This window comes from Xiphias gladius, chromosome 4 (assembly GCF_016859285.1).
Source record: "Xiphias gladius isolate SHS-SW01 ecotype Sanya breed wild chromosome 4, ASM1685928v1, whole genome shotgun sequence".
Taxonomy (NCBI): domain Eukaryota; kingdom Metazoa; phylum Chordata; class Actinopteri; order Istiophoriformes; family Xiphiidae; genus Xiphias; species Xiphias gladius.
This window is the reverse complement of record NC_053403.1, coordinates 21,137,948-21,154,209: the sequence shown is the minus strand read 5'-3', so window position 1 is coordinate 21,154,209 and position 16,262 is coordinate 21,137,948. Positions and strand designations below refer to the sequence as shown.

At 39.2% G+C, this 16,262-nt stretch overlaps 1 protein-coding gene across 2 annotated transcripts in view; it reads left to right on the top strand.

Annotated features, from left to right (window-relative positions):
* tnfrsf21 (tumor necrosis factor receptor superfamily, member 21) overlaps positions 1-16,262 on the top strand; it is a 60,517-nt gene that overhangs the window by 3,615 nt on the left and 40,640 nt on the right. For both annotated transcript variants that reach the window (XM_040125295.1, XM_040125296.1), the window contains exons 2-3: positions 7,691-8,408; positions 15,215-15,802. In XM_040125295.1, coding sequence (XP_039981229.1) covers positions 7,691-8,408; positions 15,215-15,802 — 1,306 coding nt within the window. The remainder of the gene's footprint in view (positions 1-7,690; positions 8,409-15,214; positions 15,803-16,262) is intronic.

Sequence of the window (16,262 nt, the reverse complement as noted above, 5' to 3'; positions counted from 1 at the left end):
AAGCATGAGGGGCTGAGATATTTCCCATAATGCAACTTGATAGCATATCCCTCTACCTGTCTGGTAAACACCCAGATTTTTCAAACTTCACACTCCCAGGTTGTCATGCTTTCCTTTATTAAATTATATATTGTAAACATGTTGCTCAGATATCCCTGATGGCCTCACTATAACATCATCAGCGTTATTTTCCCAGACATGACAAAGCTCCTCCAGAGCCACAAAAAACATCATACAAATAATTTAACAGGCAGAGGAGTAGTCTGAAAGACAAAAGAAATTGAACTGGTTATGAAAAATTAGGGAAGTGCCTCTTTAATCTGCAGTTCCTAAAATGGCCACTAGATGCTAGTTTAAAAAAAAACAGCACTTGAAATCAGTGAGAAAACCATCCAACTTCTCTTGCTAAATACAAAGCCATTACATTTTTCCACTAAATTTGGACTTTTGAAAGCATATTTCTACTTATGTGTACTAATGTCTATGATTTTACAATTTATGTGATTTAATAAGTAATAGTAACAGTCATGTTAGCTAGATTGACAGGCATCTCAGTCTGCCACGTTCAGTCGTGGTGGTTGCTGTTTGTACATCCCACCTCAACTCTACGCAGGCTCCACTCAAAATTTGCCAAATGTGAATGTTGTGGTTCCAGCACTTGAAAAATATGGTGGTAAGGGTTAAAGTAAATCCAGGATTCATAACTTCCCCCCAGAAATTTATGGGTGATGTCACAGATGTTATTGTAAACTCTACAACAACCCCACAGTCATGAGACATTGGCTGAGTACTTTAATTCTACCAAGACATGGCATCAATAATGCAGTGATGTTTAAAATTGCTCTAGGCTGTGGGCACACAACACAAAGAGAAGGAATAGACAGTTATACTGGTGCATAAAATATTTACGATAAAGAGTAAACATTCCTGTATAAACACTCCCTCATTGCTGCTACGTTAATACACTATCTTCGCTCACAAACACACACATGCACGGACCTGTAGTTCCACATCAGTCAAAACAAACCCACCTGATGAGTTATGTTTGCAGCCATGGCACCAATCACATACTAAAAATTTGCAGATGACTGGCAGTTTATGCTCACAGACAAAAACAAGGAAGTTAAAAGAGGTTCAGGTTTAGCCGTCTGTGACCTAAAAAAAAAAGATTTGACCTATTAGTTGTACTTCTGCTCCAATGCCTACAAGCAAAGTTTGTCTTGGGTTTGTCTCTGAACCGTCCTGCTAGCTGCTGCTGGAGATAGAATTAGAGGTTGTTCTGGTCAGAGTCACAAGGGTGGTGGGGGTTGAGGTTTTTGTTTCATTGAATGACTTGTGTGTATGTTGTGGTTGGGCATGCTCAACGACAGGAACCTGCTCTGCAGTGGTGCCACTCTGTTGCCTATATGATGTAAACCATAGCTGTCTGACTTACGACTCCACCCTCAGATCTCTTCCTTCACCTTCTGTTCTGTCATTTACTCTGTCACTGAGTCACAGAGACATCAGCTGAAAAGCCCCTGTGATGTCCTCTACAGTTTCCACCAACAGTTTAAACCTCAGCGAACAGCAAAATGAAATTCTCTAGATTGGGTAGCACTAGATATTCATGAGATGATCCTTACTAATTTTTTAAAAAATTACAGGTTTTAAATGAGATTGTGGCATTGGGTGGTACCATTGACAACATAGGGTCTGTTTAGTAAGGCCTTTAGTAAGTTGTTTAATAACAAATTGTTATTTGGTCCATTCAAAAGGCTGCATTCTGACCGACAGCAGCAAATAATGCACAGTGGGTCAAATTTGACCCATTTCGAAGAATGGTCAACATCACAGCAGCAGAGGCTGACAAATGCTGCCTTTTATGCTGTGCTTTTATGCTCCGTAATCTCTGGATGCTACCTTTCCTATTTAATGATTATTAATTTATTTAATAATGTGTCTTCATTGTAGTGTCTCTACCCAGTAAATGTCCATGTGTTTCAAACTCTGCACCCCTAGTTTGTAGCACAGGCTTTTTGCCTCTATAAATTTGTTATCTCCAAGCCCAAGATAACCCAAATGACATCATTATGACATCATCAGGGTTATTTTCTAGAAGAAAAAAGAAGAACAAAGAACTTCCAGAGACACAGAAGACATCATACAAACAATTGAACCGGCTGAACCGGAACTAACTATGACCAGTAAACTGATCTTCATTTGTAAAATTGGTGGGCTGCTCCTTTAACTGTACAAGTGACTAGGTGAAGCAGGTGCAAAGCAAAGTTTTGGTCATGTGATCCAACACGACACTCCTGGTTGTGTCTGCTGGAGGGGAAACTAGTGAAAGTTCTCATTCTTGTCGTTGCACCAATGTTTCCTTGTTGTTAATTCCAGTGCCTGCACAGTGGCTGGTATAACTTGGCGGCAGTATGAACTACCCGTCTTACAGTAAAGCACATCACTGACAGGTGAACAAAAGCAGCTGGTGATAGCATGACTGTGTACAACTTCCCAAGGCAACAGTAGAGTTAGCAGTGACAAGGACTGCAGTGCTAAGGGAGCTGAACATGCCAGATTGGAAGTGAACAGGGATAATGATAGCCCCGTTCTTGTCCCATCAACTTGTCTGATTGGCTAGGTAGGCTTTGCACCAAGCAGAAGATGTAGTTTATGGGCAGTGTGGCAAGATATAGAGACAAAGTTAGCATAAGAGGAAAGTTGGCAGCACTAAGACTGAAATTGATTCATGCATTGCTGATCTGAGGAGGTGGCTTATTAGAAGCTCCAGACAGTTTCTTGTCTTCAGTGTGTGTGTGTGCATTTGTGTATGTTTGTGTGCGAAAGCAGGAATGTACTGACACAGTGCCAGTGCTGCACTTTGTTTTTTCTTCTGTTTTTTGTGTCTTCGAAGGCATTTTATTTCCCTAATGGCAAACAGGAAATGCAGTGACATAAGACTGGGGGTTTGTATTTGGTTGGGAGGGAGGGTTGCTTACAGATATTCTCAAGACGCAACTACTGAAAGACATGCACACTAACCAGTTTTGAGCTTCTATTTTGCTGCCATTAGCTTAGTGCATTCCCTTCCTGAGATCTTGAATAGCAGCCATTGCAGTAATAATCTTCATTGGCTTAAAACCATAGCTGCATACAAACCCAGGTCATCTGAGGTCAGTCTCCTCCCGGATGAGCTTTGTAGCCGAGAGGAAGATTATGATGTTAAAACAGTCTCAGTACTATTCACAACCAAATGTCAAGTTATGTACTCAAATCTCATAACACAATCCACAAATAAATGCAGAGTAATTTGTATCAGTAAATCAAGTTACGTAACTCGTAAAATACAATGCACAAATAAATGTAGAGTGATTTGAACCTGTAAATCTGTATCCATATCTGTGCCTCTAATTTAAAACTTGTATAGCATCATTTGTACATCTATTTAGCATTTTTCAATGGAAATGTATCTGTGAATTTCAACCTATTTGTGTGGATCCTTTTGAGACTGTTTTACTGTGCTTTTTTGTGTCACACAAAATTCACAAAAGCCTGAGGACCAAGCTTTTCCCAGTAGATGGTAATACAGCATTTATGGATGCCAACTGCTGTTAAACTAAACAGAAGATCAAACCAAGCGCTGTTGAAGGGGGCAGCAGCAGCTTGGCTAGCTGACTAGAAGCTACCATGAAGGCGTATTTTCTCTCATTACTTTTTTTGATAACATACTGTAATGTGAGATTTATAGGTAAGGCTACTGGCCAATCACCTACCCTTGACTGTCTCTTGAGCCGTTTGTTAAGATATATGGCTAACTAGCTAGTGAGAGTGATAGCAAAGTGTTCATGGAGTTAGATCTTACTGAAGTTTACATATATGCACATGTATATAAAAGACTTAAAATGTTATAAGGTACCATCACAGGTTATTCGCAGATATTGTTTCATCTTTAATGCTGTATTATTCTTATCTTCTGAAAAAAGGCAAAGAACCTGGATCTTGCATCAACTGATTGTAAAGTAAGTTGATTGTACACATATTTAACTCACTCAAAGAAAGTGTATTGAGTGTTAAGTTATTCTTTCAAAGTCGAACTGATTTTTTTTATTGCATCAACCATTGCTATTAACCATTGGCATTTAATCTGTCTGTACAACATTAAACATTTGGGAGGACCAATTTTGTTATTTTTATTCTATTCAGAAAGTGAAAGCTAGTTGGCCTTGTTCGTTAACTTTAGCATTGTTTCTCACTAGACTTTACTTTTTGTTCCTGTTCAATACCTGCCAAATTTTTTGGCCTTAGCACTCAGTATGTTACTCTGGTTAATCTACCATACGGAATAATGAAGGGAGTTGAATAAAATGTATGTTTTGTGTTTTTGATAATTACTGTTCTGGTGTATGTTGCGTGATTTAGCATCATTCCCCCTGAAGATTAATGTTGTATTTCATGAAAGTCTTACAGTATCTTCTTGTGTTAGCGTGGTTGTTCTGTATTTTAGGTGAGATGGCTTGCATCTGCTATAATACACTGCACGAAACCCTGACATGTTAACAGTACATGCTTTGTGCATACACTAATGGATACACATCTAGATTCATTTTTCAGGCTTGAAAATGATCCACAGAGGGATTGTTTTGTTTACCCAAAAAATGTGTTATGAAGCTGATTTTTCTTTACTCTTCGCAACTACCATGTTTTTAATGAGCCTGCTTCTCCAGACCAAACAAAATCAGAACCATGGGCATAAAAAGCCCACAATGACCTTTCGGAAAGTTCCTGTTTAATACTAGCATACCTTCCCTTCCAGAGCCTCACATTAAACAGTGAGCAATAGACCTCAATTGTGGTAATGTTGAGGGTATAAAATTCTACAAACAAGCAGAAAGAGCTATAGGGGGACCATCCATTGTCCTATAACAAGCAGAATGTTACTGCTGCATGCGCTTCCTACCAACGTTTTCACTTTGAACATTGATGTGAATGAATGCTTTGATATTACTGATGCAACAGAGTTATGAACATATTGAGAACATGCTCTGACGTTTATGGAGTGGTGGAAGAATGGACAGCTTTATCCCTATTAGCACTAATCATGAAATGGGTTTGTCTTCCTTTGACTGTCTAATAGAAAATTTGTGAGAAATGTATTTTTGTATCACACTATCCTCATGTTTAAAAAGACCTCACTGATCACAATATTTGTTTGCAGTGGATTTCATTCAAACCAGTAAATTCCAAATAATTAAATTACATCAGAACACACCAAACGTGATTTGTTGTCAGCCCTCTAGCATTATTGGAGACTGTCCTACACCAGTCAACTGCCTGATATTATATCTCTGACATGACTCACATTTTGTGTGTGTGTGTGTGTGTGTGTATTTCTGCGGATGTCTGTCTGTGTTTGTGTGTGTTTGTGTGTGTTTGTGTGTGTGCGTGTGTGTGTGTGTGTGTGTGTGTGTGTGTGTGTGTGTGTGTGTGTGTGTGTGTGTGTGTGTGTTTGAATTTAGACATGTGTGGCTTATTCCCCTAAACCCGGTGAGCTGTTTGCTTCCCAGCAGAGGGGAGCCTGAAAAAAAAAAAAACAGCCGACATCATTTGTCTGTGTCAAATTCTTAGATGTGGTTCTAAAGTGAATACATACCGATGGACACTTAACTAAAGAGGGACAGGGTGAGTCAGGGGAGTGAGTAAATGAAATGACGTTGGAATAACTGGGTTTCTGAGGAATTTTACCACAAATCTCATCAAAGCAGCTTCATAATGTACATTGGGAGCCTAAATGTCAGCGTGTGGTGTGTTGAAAATTGGACTTTCCAGAATCCATGTAACCACATACACAGCACACTCATGTCTGCCTGTGACTTTGGCAACTCCACATTTGCCTGGTTGTGTAAAGTTTGCTCACTGCTGGTCAGGAAACAGCTTTGGATTTGATGATTTCATGCCCAACATCAAAAACGAATTTAGGCAAACAGAGTGTTGTGATCAGGTGCTTTTGGTCTTTCTGTCTTTTGATCTGTCCAGCCAACTGTCCATCTTTCTGTTAGTCTATATGTTAATGCTTCCATCCATCCATCTGTCAAGCCCCTTTTGATCAAGAACAAGATACAGTATCTTAACAACTACTGCTATTATCTGCATTATCCATTCCGAGAATACCTACTGATTCTGGTCTCCTCTTGACTGTTTCTGTAGCACTACCCTTTGGCTAAAATTCCCATCTCTACATTTGTGTGCTTAACATCTTGTACAAGATAACTGACAGCCAGTTTGTCTTCATATTTGTTCTGGATACTAATTTCTAAGTGCTATACAAAGGCAATTGGACTTTCTTGAGATCTTGAAGACATTTCAAGTCTCATCTGAAAGGCTTTCACAGTTCTAACTGCCTGATGGGGAGTCCCAGGCCTGATGGGGAGTCCCAGGCATTTATATTCTTGTGGAGTCATTAACAGGTGTCTTCCTCCCTCCCCAGGCAGTTTAACAACCCATTCACATCATGACCTGTGACCCTAACAACTCACATGATGGCCGGGGTGACTCAACGACTCACATGTGACCTCAATGACTCTCAAGGTGTTAATGACCCCACAAGAGGTTAAATGCCTGGGACTCTCCACCTGTCAGTTAGAAATGAAGAAGCCTTTCGGATGAGAGGTCAAATGTTTTCAAGAACCTCGAGCAAGTCCAGTTGGCTTTGTATAGCACTTAGAAATACAATGACCTGGATGACCGAGAATCTTCACAGACATCTGCATCCTCATGTTCCTCAGAGGATAAACCTTTTTGACTTGGCCTGTTTTTTGGCCTTAAGGCCTATCAACACATGTACTAAGCATTCATGGGCCGTAAAGGTAGAGCTGTTCTGAAGAACCTTTAGGAAATTTGTAATTTTGTGACCTGTTCTTCATCCTTGAATGAAGGTTCTCAAGACAATGGCAGGTAAATAAAAACATGCAAACTCGGTCCCTCGACGTAAGCTTTAGTTTTCCCTTTTATTATTTGTCTCAAAACATCCACATCTGCTTCAGAATAATTACAAAGCTCATGTATATCGCAATAAATATGACCGTGTAACATCAAATAATAATAAATCATTTGCGTCTCAAAAACAAATAGGAAACAGTCCAACAGAAAAAAAATGTTGATGTTTTCTAATACAATAACAACAGTATTTCAACAAAAAATGAAGGTCATTTATTGAGTGTGCATTACCAACCAATTAGGTCTCATCACAACTCATCACATAGATTAGTGTGTATGAGTGATTTTTTTGCCAAATGTTAGTTAGTCTAGACGGACTAATAGGGAAAAATGAAAAATAGTCCTAAAACAACCAGTTTTATGAATCTGTTTTAGCCTTAAAATAAATAAAATATAAAAAACGGTCTACCAAAAAAACAAACAAAAAAACAAAAACAAACTGCAAGACACATAGGTTTGTGTCTCAACAGTGCTTGTAAAACAAAGTTTGCCCCCCAGTGAACAATGCTGAAAAAACTGCCTCACTGCTGAACCTAGTTGTTGACCCCTGCTTTAAGAAATCAAATACTCACTATGTGTTTTGCTTCAACCAACACTTCATGTGGCAGCTAGTCAGGCTTGAGTCTTGTTGCTTAAAAATCCTACCTAGTATATCTTTAAAAACTATTGACATTTTGGTATTTCTCCTAACTTTTACACTCTCTTCTCCACTCAGCTCTTATATACAATGGTGGTTGACATCTCAGCCCGGGTTTTGACCACAACCAGCCCAGCTGACCAGCTCGTCCTCTCTCCTCGCCACTATCAGCACACTGACCCTGACTCGGGCACCCAGTTGTTCTGTGACAAGTGCCCAGCAGGCACCCATGTGTCCATCCACTGCTCCCTCACAGCTGTGAGGGAGTGCAGTCCTTGTCCTGAAGGCACCTTCACACGGGGCGAGAACGGGGTCCAGCAGTGCCATCGCTGTCGGGCTACATGTCCTGCAGGCTTTATTGAGAAAGCACCCTGCACGGCCACCCAGGACCGCATCTGCACTTGTCCACCCAACAGCTTCTTGTCAGTGGATAGCGGCACAGAGTGCAAGCCCCACTCACTGTGCCCTCCTGGGACAAGGGTGAAAAAGCGGGGAAGTAAAACAGAGGATGTGCTCTGTAAACCGTGCACCAAGGGGACTTTTTCAGATGTGGAGTCCACTGCAGTGAAGTGCCGAATCCACAGAGACTGCCAAGCTCAGGGGCTGGTGCTGCTCACATCAGGGACTAGAGAGATAGATAATGTCTGTGGACCACCTCCTACATCCCTGTCCTCCTCTTCATTCTCATCTGTCTCTACAACCACACCGCTGGGGCCTGCACAGTCTGTGCTTGTACAGGAACCCTTAACTTCCTTATCTTCTCCACTATTGTCACTGACTGGACCTGCACATAAAGGTGAGAGCAGGGACCCTATTTTTTCTTTGCTATTTCCCATGTAGTTAATGGCATTTTACATTAAATTACATTTTTTCTAAGTATATTAATTACATTCAAATTTCAGATTGTGGCCTCATTATTCCTGATGCCTTGTTGAAATGGGCTAGCCCCTGATGAATTAAGCTAACAAGCATTAGCCTAAGTATAAATGTACTTTCCTCATTGATTTCAGTGGCAACCCCATAGTTCAACATTTTTCGAAACAGGCTTATTTACTTTCTTTGCGAGTGTATATGAGAAGATGCCACTCTCATGTCTGTACGTTAAGTATGAAGCCTAGCCTAGGTTAAAGAGTGGGTGCAGAGGGAAACAGCTAGCCTGGCTCTCTTTGTAGCTCACAAGTGAACCTACCAGCACCTATAAAGCTCACTAATTAATGCATTACATCTTGTTTGTATTATCTGTAAACAAAACGAAATGTTAAAATGACAATTTGTAATTTTAGAGGGAGTCTTTTGCTTTGAATATCTCTGGACGAAGCAGTCCAAAACAGTTTACATTTCTGTTTGTGTATGGATTGAACAAAAATATTAAAATGTGTTAATTTAGTGAGCTCTAGAGTTCTCTCTGCCCCCAGTCTATAGTTTAAACTAGGCTAACTAAAGAAACATGCTAATTTGATATGACATATTAATTTACCCCCATCCTTCAAATTTATGCCCTTTAAAATGAGTGAATAAAACTATCTATACATTAAAATTTGCTAAAGCTAATTTTTTTGTTACATTCACTACCATATGGAACTGTTGCTTTGTAATGAGAGCTTAAGATTTTTTGACATACAGTCATTCATAAAGTATTCAGACCCCTTCACTTTTTCCACACTGTGTTGTGGATTTAATTGTAAATGAATAAAATTAACATTTTTGACTCAATAAGCAATAGTTACGAAGTGAAAACATGTTTTTGGAAGTTTTTGCAACTTTATTAAAAAATGTATTAAACCATAAAAAACTGAAATGCTGCCAGAGGGGCTTCTACAAAATACTGAGTTAAGGGTCTGAACACTTATTTTTCATTATGGGTTATTGAGTGTAGATTGATCAGCAAATATGGCTGTTTTATTCATTTAAAATTAAATCTACAACACAATAAAGTGTGCAAAAAGTGAAGGGTCTGAATACTTTCTGAAGCCACTTTATTTATTCTTTTATATCATGTTCAGATATTTGAGTATGGAGTAGATGTCCTTACATCTCTTTGCATATTAATTGCTCAAGTTGCTGTTGCAGCATCATTGCATCAATGACAAACATGATTTTCCTCTGGGAATTTGCAAAGGGAAGGACATCAGTGGGCATGGAAACAAAGTGGTGGCAGCTCCCTATCTCAGGAATGCTACTACTGCATTTGTGATAAGGAGGATTTATGGGTATTTATGTCTTCCTCTGTGTCCCTCCTTTTCCCCTACTCCCTTCCTCCTTTCCTCAGTTTAGATCAGAGAATGTGACAAATACCTCCCTTTCCCTTTTGTCTTCCTGTTCTCTATCCTCCCCCCTCCCTTGTCTTGTCTGCCGGTCACTTCTCAGAATCAACCATCCTTAGCCTGTGTATTACTCCTCACCTCACCGACACCTATAAGACTGTCATTGCTGTTTGTGCTGGCATTGGATCAATGGCTTCTCAGCCAGTGAATTTAACTCCATCTGTGCTGTAAAAGGGAAAGTGGGGGTGGGCAAATGGGCATGTTGGGGGGGGGGGCTTGTTCTGGAAGGAAAAGGAGTGACTGATATTGAGTGGAGAATGAGTGAGTGATAAAGACCATACTACATTCACTATATTTCACTTAAGGTAATTAACTACATATAAAGAGCCTTTGATATTACAACACAAATCTCCTAGCAACCACAGATATCCAGCAGAAAGTTTGATGTGAATATTTAAATATATATCAAAATATGGGTACAGGAAAAAGAGATACCAGTACCTGGAAAACACCATGTAAGTAATTACACATTTATCATGGCAGAAGGTGGAGAAACTAGTGCTTGTGAGATAGAAAATATCTGCTCCAAACTACACTATATTTTGATTTTGACAGAAGTGCAGATAAAAATGTTTTAAAAATCAAAATCCATCTGTCAATACATATATCTACATGTCCCTCACTACATAATGTTTTTTGAAATCTATACTAAGTATGATTTAAAACAATATGAATATTCATTTCCTTTTAATAATTACCATGAAATTATTTTATACTGGGATAATTTTTACCAAGATTGAATGCATAATATGGTGGTGTATCATAAAAACGCAGAAACAAGCAGAAGTTATTTATTTTTTATTTGGTTAGACTACTGAGAAATGTGATTGGCTAGTCAGAATGCACTTAACAGTTAAGTTAAGTTCAACCCAGTGCCAACATACAGGAATTTATGTTTTCTATTATCTGTACTTCAATGCACTGAAATCTAGTACAGCATAAAGCCGCTAAAATCAAGGGAAAACACACATATAGTGGGTGGTGTATGATGCCTATAAAAACAACTGCATCCATTGTTTTCTATGTAACCTGTATTTTTGACTTTTCAGAGTAAATGGGCCACTTTTAATTACAAATAAAAATAGCCTACTGATTTGACTTTACCCTATAAATTGTGTCTTTGTGTGGAAGCTTACCCGTCTGAAGTGTAGAAGTAGTGAAATTTGCCGTTAGATCCTGACCGATCCTGTAAGTGTGTCGAGGATAATTGATAATTATAAATAATTAATGAAGTTACCACTGTTGTTCCACGTTTTTCAAATGCGCATAGTACTTCTCTCAGTTTGGAGACATTCATATCAATCCTGCTGCTGTATAATAGCTACAGCTATTGAATAAACTCAGTAGAAAGAATCCTACAAACAACTGTAAGCAACAAACAAAACTTCAGTGGGTCTAATAACATTTTGGTAAAATCTGAACTACATTCAGTAGCACGATGAGACATCATTAATCTATCATGTTACAGACTCTGTCTTCATAGCATTAAAAGATGTATTTTTGTGGACATTTCATTTTGTAATAGATGTGAGCAAAGCTCAACATACAGTCATTTTTGGCTCTATAATGTTTTTGGATTCATATTGGTGCTGAAATTTGTGGGGGAAAAGCCTGATATTAAGACTTCATCTTGTGTGCAGAGACCTGGCAAACCTGTTTCAAAATGTTGACAATTAGGTATGTAAACAAATGGCTATAGGCTGCTACACCTTAGGGGTTTATGATTGGGCAGCGCCCTCTCCTGATATGACCCTGTTAAGCAGTAGCAATAGCAATACTTCATTACGAGTAAATGCTACGAATACTTTAGGAAAATTCACTAAGAAGGAATTATCCGCAAAATGTACTAAACGTATCCAATGTAAAAGTACTCGTTATGCAGCAGAAATTAAAATTTAATAGGTATTTAATTGTTGTAGCACCAGTTGAAGTTGGTAGAGGTGGAACTTTAACTACCCATTGAGCACTGTGTTTGTGCTGCTTCCAGTGTGTGTCGCAGGCATTTTATGATGCATGTCACAGAACAAAACGCACCGCCGCCTATGTGTGGTGCAATGGCTGATCTAATACCAGCCAAGTTCTGCAGTGGCTGATTTGGCTGAAAACAAGACTGACGGCAAAACAAGACGGCCATGCTAGCAGCTTTGTGAGGCTGTACAAAGGCATGCTAACATTCACAATGACAAAGTTAATATGCAGCTATAATAGTTACCATTTTCACCATTTTAGCTTATCTGAATGACTTCAAACTTCACGTGTGTATTTTTGAGGACCCAAGGAAGTGCAGTGTTGATTGTGAAGTTTCTTTGGATGAGTGGTTCTTGATAAACATTAAATGACAGTCGATGAGGGCTGGGGCAACTCATCCACGTAACCAACGTCATAGTTTAAGACAACAGCGCGTCGCAAAGATGGCTGTACCCAGTCAGATCATGGATTCCCCGGAAAACAAGGTACAGCTACAAAACCTCGCACAGGATCATCTAATGTGTGGGACTATTTTAGACAGAGATCCAAGCACTGCAAAGTGGAAATTGCTTATCACAGCAATACAACTGTTACACACAGTCAGTTGAAGCAAAATCTCCCGGAGCAGTTTTGTTGAAGACCAGACGCAGCGACAGCAAAGTTTTATTACTTTTTTTCTCCACCCAAGCATGATAGCTTATATTAAGATTGATAATAGGAGGAACAAGTATGTTATGCACTGCTGCTGTTATGGTAATATAACATTATACCATGTGTCATCTAATATTTTTGAGCGGTTGTATATTTTCTGTTTCCTTCAACAATGTATGAGTGAGAAAATGGCTAAAAATAACATTACAAACTGTTGTTACAGTCTGCCTTGTATGAGTGAAAAAGGAAAGTTTCAGAAATGATTTACAGACTATTGTTATAGCCTGTAAATTGTTTCAGATATTTTCCTTGCTGATGCAAAAAAAAAAAAAAAGAAACAGTGATTTTCTTAACTGCATATTACTCCAGGGATGAAATAAGACCATGTCATACTCATTTTAAGTTTTAAGTCAAGTTCTTCAGTAAAATACAATTCTCCAGTTCAGGGAAAGAGCTACTTTCGCACACACTGATCTAATTAATCTACACTCACTTGTCAGATCATTAGGTACACCTTGATAAAACTGTGTTCCTTATATTTTGTCAACCTTAATTCATATAAATGGGATCGACAAAATATTAGGGTCAACCTCTCAGTATAACCTGTTCAGGTCAACAGTACAACAAATTACAGCCTCCAAAATAACCATTAAAATAAATCAACACCTCTGTCAAACACATTCAGTAAAAACCTGAACACATGAATCCTCAATTCATGAGGATTTTTTGCAGGCCTGTTGTATTATACAGTCTTAAGTGTTCTTTTCCCATTTCAGCAGATTACAGAGATTTATTTAGCTGTAAACCATAATCCCAATTGACCAATCCCTTCTCCTTTCTAAGTTTTTTTTTTTATTACTATTCCTTTAATTGAAGCCTAAGTCTGATAAAATTTACCCTTGCTTAGCTTAGTTGATGAGGGGAATGTGGGGTGAGCAATTCAGAGCTCATTTGCTGTGAGATTAAGATTTGGAGTACAGCTGGGACAGAGCATGGCAGGAGGAGGAGAGGCAGATTAATGTTTTTGCAGTTAAGAGAATACACCAAGTTTTCATAGATGATTAACCTGTTGAGTGATGTAAACATACTCTAGTCACCCAAATCAGTTGTCACTTTTTTTTACCATAATTTTACACTATATTGACTGTGTGAAGCAAGTATAATGCTGGTATCCTTGTCAGAGTCATGCAGCTTTTGTGATTTTCGGTTTACTGTTTTCTTTGGGGAACATGGGCATTTGTGGGATGAACATCACTGTATTTGATAGCAGTTTAACAACCTCTGAGAACACTCTATGTTGGAGTAGAGCCCAAGCAACAATTCAGCTTATCACAAATACATTGATATCTACATATGGTGTTGGTTGATATTGAATTGATACTAAATTAATATCCAGTAAAATTGACTGTTTAGAAGTAATAGTTAGTTTTACATAGTGTAATGTTTTGACTAGTTTATATTTTGAAATATAGCATAGTAGTATAGTATAGTATCTATTGTATAAATAGATAGTATCCCAACTACCTTTTACTGAGCATGTTGCTTCTGTCACTCATTTGTGTTGCAGGGCTGATGCATGCACAGTAAAACCTGGACAAGTGGTCCAAAATGCAGCAGCATGTCTGGTCTTTAGTTTCCCAGAAACTGCATGTCACTCAGCTTTTCATTACTTTCAAGGTGCTCCATGTTGCTGTTCGCATTCAGTCTATGATACTAATACTCACCTACACAGTAGCACTCACCTGAACTACTCAGTCAGGTTAATAAACTTTCTCATTCACTAGAGTCAGTAAAACTCTTCTCCTTTTACTGTCCTCTGGTTGTATAATAAGATTGAAGACTTCTTAAAGACCTATTTCTCGAAGATCACCTAAAATTTTTGTGTCCTACGCACCTGCAACCTTGTGGAACTTACAATATGTTAGATGGAATTTGAGACTGAGTGTGGATGCACTTATTCTCAATGACCTCTTGTTGATCTAAACATGAAAATCATGTCCCTTAATATTTTTGAAAATGATCTTTGCAGCCATCAGTGCGTCCTTATAAAAGAAAAAAAAAAAAAGAATAAATTCTTTTCAAGCAGCCAGTCGATATGGTCATCTTGGTCTCGCTCCTTGGCCACAACAGTGTGCATTACTTTGCTAACAGAGTAATTATAAATGAATGAATTTAATGAATTTAAAATCTCCTGCTCACTGCATATTTTTCTCATATTCTTTAATAACCACATTTAAGGGCTAATATATCTATGTTAAAATGGGCTGATAGAAAATTGGCCATTAGATTGTTGTCTAACAATTAACAATATTGAAAGCTGAATCAGACTCTGATTTGGAGAATACTGCCCACCCAAGGATGAAGGCAGTCAGCAAAGGAAGCAGATAAGTGAGAGCAGAGGGAGGGGGGCTGTTCCTTTTTCTGTTTGTGTTCAAAATTGCTTGGGTGGAGTAAAGTGTTAGGATTCCCTCCCATGTTTCCTTCTGTTTTCATTGTGTGAGTTAAGCAAATCTCTTGAGTGAGTGAATTTAATTCCCTCTCTCTCTGTCTCTCTGTTGTCTCATCTCTTACTTCTGTACTATCTTGTCTCTTTTTCCCCTCTTATCTCTATTCTTCTTGCTTTTTCTATCTTTGTCTCCCTCTGTCTCTCTTATCACAGGCACCTACAGCCAGTCAACAGCCATTCAACTGAGGAAAAGCCCGGGTGGTGAAGACCACGGTGCAGAGGGGCTGCTCCGTAGCTGGCCTGAGACTCCCACCCCACCCATCCATGATCCTCCTAGGACTCCACCACCCCTAGCTCGCAGGCAACCAATGGATTGTGAGCAACAGCAGGGGGAACCCAATTCTGAAACTGTGCCAGGGCCCAACAGGCAGACAATGGAGGGTCTGGAGGGTGCAGAAGTAGTCAGAGTTGGGACAGGTATCAGCAAGGTAGCTGAGCAGGGGAGCGGAGGAGGTGGAGGTGGGGTCTCTGGCTACTACAGGCCCACTCGCAGGGGTTCCCCAAGGCCGAGTACTCAGAATCAATTTGACATAAATGAACACCTGCCCTGGATGATTGTGCTGATGCTCCTGCTGGTTTTGGTGGTAATTGTGGTATGTAGCGTGAAGCGGAGCTCACGGGTGCTGAAGAAAGGTCCAATGCAGGACCCCAGCAGCATCATGGAGAAGGCGATTCAGAAGAAACCATCTACGCCTCCAACTCAGGTCAAAGAGAAGTGGATCTACTATTCCAATGGACAGGGTGAGTCTGCTTTCTTTTTGATTCCACAAAGAATGGTTCTAGTGAAAGAGTCTGGGGGCTTCTTTGATGATCAAATTGGTCACAAATTAAAGGAAAATCCAACATAGAATGTGTTAGTAATGTGTTGGTCCATCACCAGCCTCCAGAACTACTTAAATGCTCCATGTCCTTGATTCACCATGTTTCTGTAACTCTCTGAGAGTACTGTCCAAAACATTAGTCCAAAATCTAGGTAGATAGTACTGCGAAAGTGCTAGCATATGTAGCCCATCCATACCTAAAAGCATACGAGTGGAAGGGACCTATATATGGATTGAATTTTTGAGTTTCAGAGTTGTTCATTCTGGTCAAGAAGAGTGGAAGTTTTTGAGTGGGGGCTGGGGTAGTTGTTTTTCAGGTCAATCAAAGAAATGTACAGCAACTTGTACTTTTACTGCATCCATCTCATCTATGCTTTTTT